The sequence below is a fragment of the Pteropus vampyrus genome, unplaced genomic scaffold (assembly GCF_000151845.1).
Source record: "Pteropus vampyrus isolate Shadow unplaced genomic scaffold, Pvam_2.0 Scaffold31, whole genome shotgun sequence".
Classification (NCBI taxonomy): Eukaryota; Metazoa; Chordata; class Mammalia; order Chiroptera; family Pteropodidae; genus Pteropus; species Pteropus vampyrus.
The window spans coordinates 10,127,184-10,138,853 of NW_011888812.1; the positions used below are offsets into that span (position 1 = coordinate 10,127,184).

The 11,670-nt window shown below is 42.0% G+C and overlaps 2 protein-coding genes across 3 annotated transcripts in view; one reads left to right on the forward strand and one right to left on the reverse strand.

Moving 5' to 3' along the window:
• The window catches only part of F2 (coagulation factor II, thrombin), a 24,848-nt gene extending 20,655 nt beyond the window's left edge, over positions 1–4,193 (forward strand). For both annotated transcript variants that reach the window (XM_023528746.1, XM_011356931.2), the window contains 2 exons: positions 1,901–1,971; positions 2,127–4,193. In XM_023528746.1, the coding sequence (XP_023384514.1) occupies positions 1,901–1,971; positions 2,127–2,270 (215 nt within the window). In that variant the 3' untranslated portion in view covers positions 2,271–4,193. The remainder of the gene's footprint in view (positions 1–1,900; positions 1,972–2,126) is intronic.
• CKAP5 (cytoskeleton associated protein 5) overlaps positions 3,994–11,670 on the reverse strand; it is an 87,254-nt gene continuing 79,577 nt past the window's right edge. The window contains exons 35-43 of the mRNA XM_011356934.2: positions 10,752–10,931; positions 10,074–10,261; positions 9,495–9,570; positions 8,634–8,822; positions 8,402–8,539; positions 7,810–7,893; positions 7,567–7,726; positions 4,856–5,004; positions 3,994–4,699 (exon numbers count right to left, since the gene is read on the reverse strand). Of these exons, the coding sequence (XP_011355236.1) occupies positions 4,454–4,699; positions 4,856–5,004; positions 7,567–7,726; positions 7,810–7,893; positions 8,402–8,539; positions 8,634–8,822; positions 9,495–9,570; positions 10,074–10,261; positions 10,752–10,931 (1,410 nt within the window). The 3' untranslated portion in view covers positions 3,994–4,453. The remainder of the gene's footprint in view (positions 4,700–4,855; positions 5,005–7,566; positions 7,727–7,809; positions 7,894–8,401; positions 8,540–8,633; positions 8,823–9,494; positions 9,571–10,073; positions 10,262–10,751; positions 10,932–11,670) is intronic.

Here is an 11,670-nt window from a genome sequence, read left to right on the forward strand (position 1 = left end):
TTGTCTATACAATCAATGAATTTCCTTTCCTTTCTCTTCTCTCATATTTTTAGCTGCATTTTTTTCCTACTTGTCAGAACAGTAAATCAATCCTTTTGCTTAAACATTCATCTCTTGGTTGGATGAAGCTTAATGTCTGCTAGTAGATTCTTCAAGAAGGGTTTTGGGTGTAGAATTTCCTGAGTTCTTATGTAATTGGTTTTCTGTAGCCTTGACACCTGATGGTCAGCTTGGTTGCGTATGAAATCTGTGCTTCACATTTTCCTTCCTTGAATTTTTTGAAAATATGGCTTTATTTTGGCTTGCTTTGTATGTTGTTTTTGAAAAGTCTGATGGCAGTATAATTTTTTGGACCTTGTAAGGTATTTGCTCTTTTTGCTGGGAGGCTTTGAGGGTTTTTCATCTTTGAAGTCTGTTTTATTACGATATGTCTCAGCATTGAATGTTTCAGGTCAATGTTGCCAAGTGCCCAATGGATATATGTATATTCAATCTTATTTCTGTGAAGTTTTCTTTGATTATATTATAAATATTAATCTGTTTCATTGTTTTATTTTTCTTCTTGAGGGACTCAAATTTCTTTGGTCTGAGGAGTTCCATTTCAACCACTTTTTGCTTGGTATTCCTATTGCTTTGTCCATTTATTTTTGATTTTGAATTTCGAAGTCAAGGTGTTTTGTAACATCCCAAAAATTTACTTGAGGAAATTTAATTCAGTTTCAGTTTTCTTCTGTTTCATGGTTGTGTTTTGGGAAGAATTTTTATTAGCTGAGATGTTTTTACTTATTTTTCAATTACAGTTGACATTCAATATTATTTTATATTAGTTTCAGGTGTATGGCATAGTGGTTAGACATTTATGTAATTTATGAAGTGATCCTCCTGATAAGTCTAGTATCTACCTGGTACCATAGTTATTACAATATCATTGACTATATTCTGTATGCTATATTTTACATCCCCGTGACTATTTTGTAACTACCAATTTGTATTTCTTAATCTCTTCCCCTTTTTTAACCCAGCCCCCTAAACTTCCTCCCGCTTATCAAACCATCAGTTTGTTCTCTATCGATGAGTCTGTTCCTGTTCATTTATTTTGGTCTTTAGATTTGCATATAAGTGATACCATATGGTATTTGTCTTTCTCTTATTTCACTTAGCATTAATACCCTCTAGGTCCATACATGTTGTCACAAATGGTAAGATTTCATTGTTTTTTTACAACCAAGTAATATTCCATTGTACGTATGTACTGAGGTGTGTTTATTCTTTTGTTTTCCTTTAGTATCTTTGTATGGATCTATTTAGTTTTTGTCTACTCATTTTGTAGATTTGGGGTTATTTACAAGGTTTATATTTCAATTGTCCTCGTTTCTTTTATTTGATATTTTTCCATCATAGCCACATAAGTTTTACTATTAGGTGTACAATTAGCTATATTAAATTGAAGTTTGGGTGTTCTCTGTATCTGTTATGTTAAAGGTGTGGTTTTTGTGTAGCTTCCATTATTCTTCATGTTATTCTGCATCGTTTGTGGACGATATGTGGGGAAATTTGGATAAAGGCTGCCGCCATTATCCTTAGCTACCTGTAAGTCTAACGTTTATTTTTTAAGATCTTCTGCCTGATGTGTGGAGAACGTAGGTGGGCAAAAGTAGAACTAGGAAAACTAGTTCAGGGTAGAGGTGTACGTGAAATGCCCAGGGGTAGAAGTGGTGAGAAGTGTTTGGGTTTGGGATATGCAAAGAGAGAGCTGACAAGATTTGCTAAAGGGTGGGATGTGTGGGGTGAGCAAAAGACAAGAATGACTAGAAAGCATCCAGTGGACACTCACCAGTGTCTTGAAGGGGAGTAGCTGGAATATGAGCTATGCTCCTGAGTACCACTGTTCTCTCTCAAGGTTACAAGCCCGATGAAGGAAAACGAGGGGATGCTTGTGAAGGTGACAGTGGGGGACCCTTTGTCATGAAGGTAAGCTAGCTTCTCTAAAGGCCAGGAGCTGGTGGGTAGATCTGGGGAGTGGGGTGGATAAGGAGGGACCCCAGTATTCAGAAATAGTTGCCTGAGAGGGTAATATTGACACTACCTTGGACTTGACTGTTGGAAACCCCATGTTTCTTCCTCAGAGCCCCTTTAACAAGCGCTGGTATCAAATGGGCATCGTCTCATGGGGCGAAGGCTGTGACAGGGATGGAAAATATGGCTTCTACACACATGTGTTCCGCCTGAAGAAGTGGATACAGAAGGTCATTGATCGGCTTGGAAGTTAGGGGGCCACCCACATTCCAGGCTCCTCACTGCGAAATCAGAGAAAGCAATCCAGTGAAAGAATTATTTTTGTGGTTTGTTCCCAAAAACTATAGTTCTCAATAAAAACTATATCTCTGAGCCTCAGTGCTCCCAGTGCTGTTCATAGGCAGCTCAGGCAAGGCCAGTACCACTACTAGATAAAGAGGACTTAATAGAATCCACTACCCCCTAGATCAGGGCCAGGTGAGAGGTAAGATATATTTATGAATGTACCTTATCACTTGTTATTTAGATCACTTATATTCCTATTTTCAGTTCATCTGATCTGTCTTGTACATATTGCTATTATTCCTGTTAGGTGCCTTTATTCTCAGGGGGAACTAGGTATTACAGCCCACGGTAGGTGTGGAAGCGAGTTCCAGCTGGTGTGGAATGTTAATCGGTTGGTAACTACCTAGAGGACTGTGTTCAGAAGGGTCAGCCCTGAGCTTGGAGGGGAAGAGTGAAGCCTGAATGCCGTGGAGACAGGACAGAGGAGTGGAGCATGGATGCCATGTGGTTACAATTCCTGGCCCAGATCTTCAACTAAGATCTTTAAAATTCATGGTTTAATGCAGGAAGGGACCTCAGGTAGGTACCTTTACCCCTAGCCCTTTCTCTTTTTTCTTCCTTTCCCACTTTCCCATTTTCAATACATCAGGTAACAGAATTAGGACCAAGTTCCTTGCCCTCATTCTTTGGTTCTGGTTGACTAGAAAGCAGTGTAAAAACTGGGAATTCAGTGAGCTTGCAGGAACTTGGCAGCCCAGAGCTTTAACTAGAGCAGGGAGAAGGGATTAGGAATTACAATACCCCAGATCTTTTTAAACCAGGGCGCACATTCTCACAAGACTGCTTCCCTCCAACACAGCTGTCAGCATTGTAAGCTCTGGGCACTTTGGTTTTTCATATTAGTTGTGCTAATTCTAGACCCAAGCACAGCCATTATTTCTAAATATGTTCTATAGCAGTGAACTCCTCCATCCTCCCTTCAGTGAACGCCTACTCCCATGGGCGAGAGGCAAGTTTAATTTCAGGCTGCGTAGGGGCCACCTGAAAATCACGACTGGAAGCAAGAGAGGATTCATTTTCCATCAACTTTACCTTTTCTTCAACTGCTGTTCAAAAAATGAAGTCTACAAAAATTCCTTTGAACTTAATTATTGCCCGAAAAGTCTCCCATCTGAATCCAGAACCTTAGTACTGAGGTGTTTCTGACTGGAAGGAGGCCCTGGGGAATTGATTCCAGAGGTGACTCCTCAGTTCATTTTCTGGTCCTCATGCAGACTGATGGGAAGCAGCTGCTAGTCTGGACTCAGACTCTGATAACAAGGCAGGAAGCCCCTAAGCAATCCTGTATTCCTTTAGGCTAACGACCCCAAATCAGATCACTATCCCTGGGCACGATCTCACGTGCATTTGGGCAGCAAAGTGGCAGGAAGCCAAGAGCTCCTTGGAACCAGTTATAATGGGAGGAAGCTATGACCAAAACCTCAAAACTGGGAAGAATGAGGCTTTGTGCTCCCCTACGAGCCGCCCAAGGAGGGCAGGACAGGCGAGTTCCTCCTCTCCCAAGGAGTGAGAGGCGGCGCCCCTTAGGTAGGCATCTGACCTTCCCGAATGGCTGGGTACTCAGCTGGTCCCAAGAACAGGTGACAGAAAGCTGCCCAACACTCCCAGATATGGAACATCTTGGGAGACTGGTATAGTTAATGCAAACTTTATTTATAAAAGACTCTTAAATTAGTTGTATCATGCCATGCATTCATACAGAACACAGTGACCCTTCAGGGCTACAGGGAGAAGAGTTCACAAACTCAAAGGAAAACTATTAAGAGTTTCTAATAGTTAAAAGCTAGGAAAGATTAGGACAACTTTACAAATGAGCAATTAAAAAGAAAAAGGATATGGAAACTAGTCTGAGTTGAGGGTAGCTGTTTACAAGTCTGTACACTAAACTAATACACAGACAGTCTTCTAGAGAGGCAGATGCTCACGGAGAAGCAGAGTATGTACAAACACCTGTGCCACGACGACTCCTCCCCAGATCCACGGTATGATACATACAACCAGTCCGTGTACACGAGGCCCGCCGAGGCCACTCTGAACTACAAGGACTCTAGTTTAGTAAACTAAAGCTGCAGGGGCCGGGAGGGGGGCAGCTTCATTTGCGACTGCTCTTTATTCTCTCCAGTCTTTTTTTCAAGTCATCAATGTTAGCTGTGGAGGAGGAGGATGTGGTCACAGTTCCTGAAGAGTGGGTCTGGTTAGAATCCAGGTCTGAGTGCTGGTGCTGCTCCCGTGACTCCCGGAGCTGAGATAGTTTGCTGTGCAGCATATCTGTGGAAGAGGCAACAGTAGGAACTGCTGGTTTGGAGAGCAAAGAGGTCAACGGAGGTCGGTCATCTTGCTGTCGAGAAAAGAAGAGACATTGTCTAACCAGGTCAAGAGGCGGCTCTGGAACAACATATATCAAAACTGGGCCACTTCTCCAGGCCGGCCTGTCCCTGACCTGCTTGTCACTGCCCTCACCTCCCCGACCCACACAGATGGAAAGGAGCAGTACCTTTGTATTGTCCAGGCCACATCGCTGTCGGAGGATTTTTAGCCTTTCCAGGTAGACAGAGGGTCCTACCTCTTCTCCATTTGTGTTACCTATGGAGGACACTGTGCTTGTGGCAGGCACACATGTGACCTCCATCTGAGAAGAGATGCCTAGAAATGTAGAAAGAATATTCAGATATACACACACCCCACTTCTAGTCTGTCTTCATTAATCTGCCATTAAAGGGACGATTTGGGGGCTGGAAGATCACCACTGTACTTGAAGACTAAAAAATCCACAAGAATCCACCTGGAGCTGGTGATAGAGGTATCTAAAATATACAAGGTAAGCTTAGTGAGAACTTCAAGAATTGATACAGAAGAGCAGGTGCAAGATGGGCCATCCACCTACATCCTGGGCTATGCGGGGCTCTACATCTAAAACCCCACAGCTGACCTGGGCGATCCAAAAAGCCTGAGTCTATGGTCAGGGCCCGACTGAAGAACCTACGGATTTTAAATGTTGGCAAGAATTAGACCAGGTTCGGACCAGGTGACACACAGGGGAAAGCTCTTATTCAAACTGGGGAGGACAGCAAGGAGCTCAAGGCTACAGTATATTCGTGAGGAAAAAAAAGAAACTGAGATGTCCAACAAACACCCAAGGAAGGGCTAGATTCTGGAGCATCTGTAACCCCCAGCACTGAGATCAATATTCTAGTAGAAGGGAAAACCAAAAGAATTCATCACAGTTCCTAAGTTTCTCAAAAGAAACAATGACAATATTCAGGCATTTAAAATACCCCATCTGATATCAATGAAAATATTACATAAGGCAAAAATATCAAGCACTTAGAAGATACAATCCCTCATTGTAAGCAGAAAAGTAAAACGGATTACTATGTGGAAAAGGAATCTTTCGATGTAGATGAGGGTGAAAAATGAGTGAAGAATGATGGAAAAGCTGCAGTAATGGATGCTTGAACATATTAAGCACTCAGTAGTCAATGAGGTCACAGGCTGGTGTTATAGATGTGCTGTTTAGGTCAAAAGCATCACTCAAATATTGAACGTTGCCAGAAAGGGCTTTGGAAATGAGAAAAGGAGGTCCTACCTGATCGACCCACCCCCGGTACGTCCGCATGGGGCATGCTATTACACATTCTGCTCACTGTGCTTTAAAAAAACCTCTTCAAGTGTTAAAAACAACAAACAAAAATGACTTAATAGAACATAAGTGAAGCTTAAGCCTAGCTAGATACGTGGTGAGACAGAACACAACTGGAATCTGAAAACCACAAAGGAACGTGGTTTCATGGGCAAACAAGCCCTAGAAGGTAGGAGCAGGCGGAGTAGGTGAGCGTCCCTGCACTCGGAAAGACAGGAACACAGGGCGAATGTGTGAGCTCTGCTTTGTGCCCACTCTGTGCCACTTTGCAGCTGCATCTTTCCTTCTGCCTCTGGATCCTGTGAGCACTAATTCTCAGATGCTGGCTTTTTCACCATGGGAACGTGAACATTCAGCTTAACATTAGGATAAGCATTCATTCATATCATTCAACAAATACCTACTGAGTGTTTACTATGTGCCAGGCAACAAAACAAAAATCTTTACAAAATTCTGGCAGAGACAGACATCAAACAACCTAATAAATACTACATTATATATGTTACAGACGGTTAAGTGCTATGGGGAGAGGGGTAGGCTAGAAGTCTCAGAGATAGTGGTATTTGGACAAAGACTTGAAGGAGGAACGGGAACTAGCTACAAGGCTGTCTTGGGGACGAGCAATCTACACGTAGAAACAGTTAGTCCAAAGGCCCTAAGAAGGTATATGTCTGGTGCGTTCCAGGAACAGCAAAGGGGCTGGAGTGGAACGAAAATCAGGGAGAGAGTAGCAGGAGCTGAGGTTCTAGAGGTATGGAGGTGGGGGGTAGGGCTTGTAGACTTTTGTAAGGCTTTTTGCTTTTACTGAAAGGGAGAGCCTTGGGAAAATGAGAAGTGTTATTTTGATGCTATGTGTGGAAATGAATATAGGGAGGTGGGAGTGGAAGTGGAGATCAGACAGGAGGAGAGTGTTACTACAATCCAGGGGAGAGAGGGTATTCAGACTACGGCAGTGGCGGTGAAGGTGATGAGAAGTGTGGGTGGATTCTGCATACAGTCTGCAGGTAGAGCTAAAAGGATTTCCTGACAGAGAGGAAGAGAAGGCTCAGAGTAAATGAAAAGGATGAAGTTACCATCAACTGAGAATGCAAATGGAGGTTTTGGGCGAACAGCAGGAGCTTAGTCTTCAACATGTGGAGTTTACGATGTCTGCTAGAGACCCAAGTGAAGATGTCATGCAGGATATGTAAGCTGATATCACGAAGGACATCTGAGCTGGATGTCAGACATATGGGACAGCAACATTTAAGAGTTCAGGGACAGGAAGAATCAGTCAGAAGCCCAGGAGGAACAGCTAGTGAGGTGGGAGGAAGCCAAGACAGCAGGTGAACCAGAAGTCCTGGGGAGAAACTGTTTCAAAGGCAGGAAACAATGCCATTTGTCAAACAATGATGATGGATCAAGGCAAGTGACAGAGTTGACCACTGTCTGTAGCAATGTGGCCATCACTGGTGACCATTCAGTATTAAGGTGAATGGTTATAAATTTAAACCAATCAAAATCCCCAGTTCCTGAGCTGGGAGCTACTTTGAGCTTATTCCTTGAGCTACCAGAGGAAACCATACCTGTTGAAGTGGGAATACGGCCTTTGCCCTCCCTCTCCATCTCGATCACCCGAAGGCCTCTCTCAACATAGCTCTGGAAGAACTGTGAGGAATTTTTCAAAAATGGTTCGATGTCAGCATCTGAATATTTCTTCTTATATTCATATAACTCTGCTAGGCCCTGGTTAACAACAAGAAAGGAGGGGTTGGATGTTAGTTTTCCATAAAGCAGATCCCCATTTGGTTCAACCCTTGCCCTCTCACCTCTTTAGTATTCTCTTTAGAGCCAATCTTCTTAAAAATCTCAGCTAAGAAATCATTCACTTTGGCCTTTGATGATTTTTCATCCTGAAAAGTTGAAAGAAAAGGCAGGATTGGCTGGTTAGACTTGAGTTATTAATTAGGAACGAATGGTTGGATAAGAACGAATGGTTGGATCCGACCTTCCTGGTATGTTCCAGCAGATAATAGAAGGTCCTACACTCCAGGGTCTGTAGCTGACCCACTAGCATCCTGGGTTACTGAATGTCTCCAGTCTCAGGTTGTCAACTACACTTGATGAGAAGGACCTGGCCCATTCCTCCCTAATTAAATAGCGCTCACAGTGGATTTACCTGGCAGCCAATGCTTTAGGCACAGACAAAGAAACCTTTCTTGGGGACCAGGAAGCACGTAGTTATAGTTTATATTTGAAAATTTCAAGGTGCACATGATTACAGCACCACAGCAGGAGAGTGACAGGATCAAGCCCTGAGCCTTCACCTTAGGCCCTCAGACAGACAGGCTCCACTGGTCTTTGACAAGATCACTTCTGCACAACCTCAACTCCCTCAATCTTTCAAGTCAGGACACTCACGATTCGAGATGCTCCCTTTTCTGTTTCCTTATCAGACTTGCTCCCGGTCTGGTCCATACTGTGCTTCATCATCCGGCAGAGGTGGGCCTCCAGCTCAGACTCGTTCTTATTGTCAATCATTGTTAGGTGGTCTAGGATCTGAGGGAGACACATGCACATTCAAATGGCAGCAATGCCATTTCCATCATGTTCTCTCAAATTCCTTCAGGGACTAGATGCTGTTCTCACTCACCTTGGGCCCTTTTAATTTGCATAAAGTGTGCAGCAGTGTCTTTAGGGTCCTTATGGGAAATTCACTTTTGCATTGCTTCAGTTTCTCTTTGGGGAAGACCTTCATGAAAATGTGTATATCCAGGAGAATTCTGTCCAGATTAATGCTGTTGATGGTATCAGGCAACAGCCGAACCATTCTCCAGAGACACTATTGAAAAAAGAAACAAAAGTTAGAGGGAGTAACTGAAGAATGAGGATCACTTCTGTCACCATTCATCTTAAGTCCAGGAATATAAATGAGGTACATCTTATCTTTTAAGCGTGGCTGGTAAAAGTGAACGATTTTACTCACTTCAACCTTGTCACTGGCTAAAGTGTAACAAGTCATCCGAGTCATCTCCACTCCTCCCACCCACTCCCCAGAGACAGGGGCCTTAAATCATAAGAAAATGTGGAAATTCTGTCTCAGGTTTGCTTGGGTTCATACTGCTACTCAAATCTAACACAAGGAGACAAAATATTTTACACTTCCTATAGGGTTAACAACAGTTATGGAAATGTTCACTTGGAGTTCTTCCATCAAAGACAAAATATTACAAGGCTATATATATCATTTTCTCAAAAAGAAATGAAGTTTCCTTTGGTTCTAGGAGAACTGGTGATATATTTACAAAATAGCTCTTCCTTTTCACCGAGGCCAGGAATTGTTTAGGTCTGACTAGGAGTATAAATTGGAGGAAGGGAAAATAGAGACCAAATGTATTTTTCAAATGTGTCTTGTTTTCATTTATCTATGTCTTAGTTCCAACACCTCTTTCCCGATACTTTAATAAAGTTTTGCATCTCTGAAAGAAAAGACATCAAATTATTTCAACTTTACCTTCATAACAAGCTCTGAGAATTTAGGAGAACTGGCTGTTGCTAGCAGGCTGTCTTGGAGCAAAACAAGTAGGGCACTAGAGGAAAAAAACAATAGCATTAATAACTTGAAAATCTGCATTCCAATTCAAATCAGTAACTGAAAGGCCAAGTGTAAATATTCTCTATTCATCTAATAAATTGAGAGCTCATGGATCAAGAACTGTCTTTGACATTCAATTATTAAGAAAATAAACATCAATCATTTAAGCTTCATAAATTATCACTCGGTTAATGGTAAAGTTTGTCACTATTTTTCATTGTTACTGATAGCTGAGAAAGAAAGAAATTTACACGAGAGGAGGTAACTGACAAATTTTATAGTCCTGTTCTAGAAAACTCATGATATTAGCTGGCTTACTAAGTTGATACAAGTGTTAGCTGTTGTCCAGGCTGGAATATCTTTGGTTCTTGAGGAAAAGAGTAATAAATCGACTTCTTGGGCAAATCTAAAATTACAACTGATCTAGTGTCTTCTGGTTTCTACGGGTAGATAAAAGAGAGGCTGTCCTAGGCTGTAATGCTGAGAGTACAGATATACCTCAGGATGTTGGTCTGGTCTGACTTCTCCAGAACCTTCACCACCAAGAGGTTCACAGAGCGGATCACCTGTTGTCCTTCCTCCAGATCCTCAATCCGAGAATCCAGCATTAAGGTGATGAGGCCGTGCATCAGGTCTTTCAGGACTCCAGTGGAGGCCTCCCGGGCCAGGCTCTCTATCTGAAACAGCTACCCAATCGTAATTGTGTTAGAGAAGTAATGGAACTCAATATACGAAGCAAGGAAGATAAACATGGGTGGCTATTCTAGTAAACAATTATACTGTATTAAATTCAGAGTATTAGGAAAAATAAAAATCACACTTCTCCCAAACTCTAATAACAGCCATAATTAATTGGTGTGCTTCCTTCCTGTTATAAAAGCATTTTTACTGTAAGCAGCTATATGTGAAAAGCCAGGTAGGGCCCACCATGCCTAATGAAGAAACTGGCAGGAAGCAGAATTCTAAATAGTGTGTAAGCATTCTACTTTGTATCCTAACAATAAGGCAAGCTGGAGTGTTGTCCAACATCCATCCAGTGGGAGTAGTCAGTAGCATGCATGTAAATTTCTACAAGTGACATAGGACTCACTGGAACATCTACACTAACTCAGGCTTTAGAACCTGGACAGAATGAAAGACTAAAGGGAAGCATGTAATCTGCAGAAATGCCCTTACCGAAATCATGTTGCCAATGATACAGCTATACAACTTGATGATCTCATCCTTCTCCAATTTCTCATCTGCCATATGTGTGTTGTAGATGAGTCTTAGCTGCATGAATGTGGCTATCAGAAACTGATCGATATGGCCAGACATCGCTTCGGCTTTGTCTTCCTGTCTCAGGACCTCATCGATCTGACAACAAAAATCCAAGATGTATTTTCCAAGTTTCATACTTCTAAATAGCAGGAAGACACTACAAGGGATATCTCTGCAATATTTATTAGCAAAGCAGTTCCAATATCTCACCTTGAAAAAAACCCAGTCACTCTACACATAAATAACTAGTCCTTAGGGATTCAATAATTCAATACGTACTTACTTATTTAGCAAGTTACTGTTAGGGGAATTAGTTGCCCCTTCTAAGAGTCTAGTTTAGGAAACAATAATTCCTATGTTTAAATGTCTAATTTATTAAAGAGTGTTTTTATATCACTATCTCATTTGATCACTCCAGCAGCTATGAGAGGCAGACAGGGTTGAGAGTAAGATCTCCATTTACCAGATGAGAAAAGTGAGGTTCAGAAAGATCAGATTACTTAGTTCAAACTCAAAACTCGTTTCCCACATCCTGACCCCGTGTTCTTTTTGGTTTGGTACACTGGTTGCTGCTAATGGTGAAATGTTACTATGTATTTCCTATTCATTACTGTGGAAAGATCTTTATTTTTATGATTAAATAAATAACACCCTGAGACAACCATGTCGATCCTCAGTGACCATCTTTTCATGCAAGACTGCCACACTGCACACTGCACAACTCCAGGGCGTACCATTTATACAGACTACAAGGCGAATGGTGCCCCCTGGTGTTGAGGAAGCCATTTATCTCTTTATATAGATGTATACCCCATACAGAAGCACATACAATTTT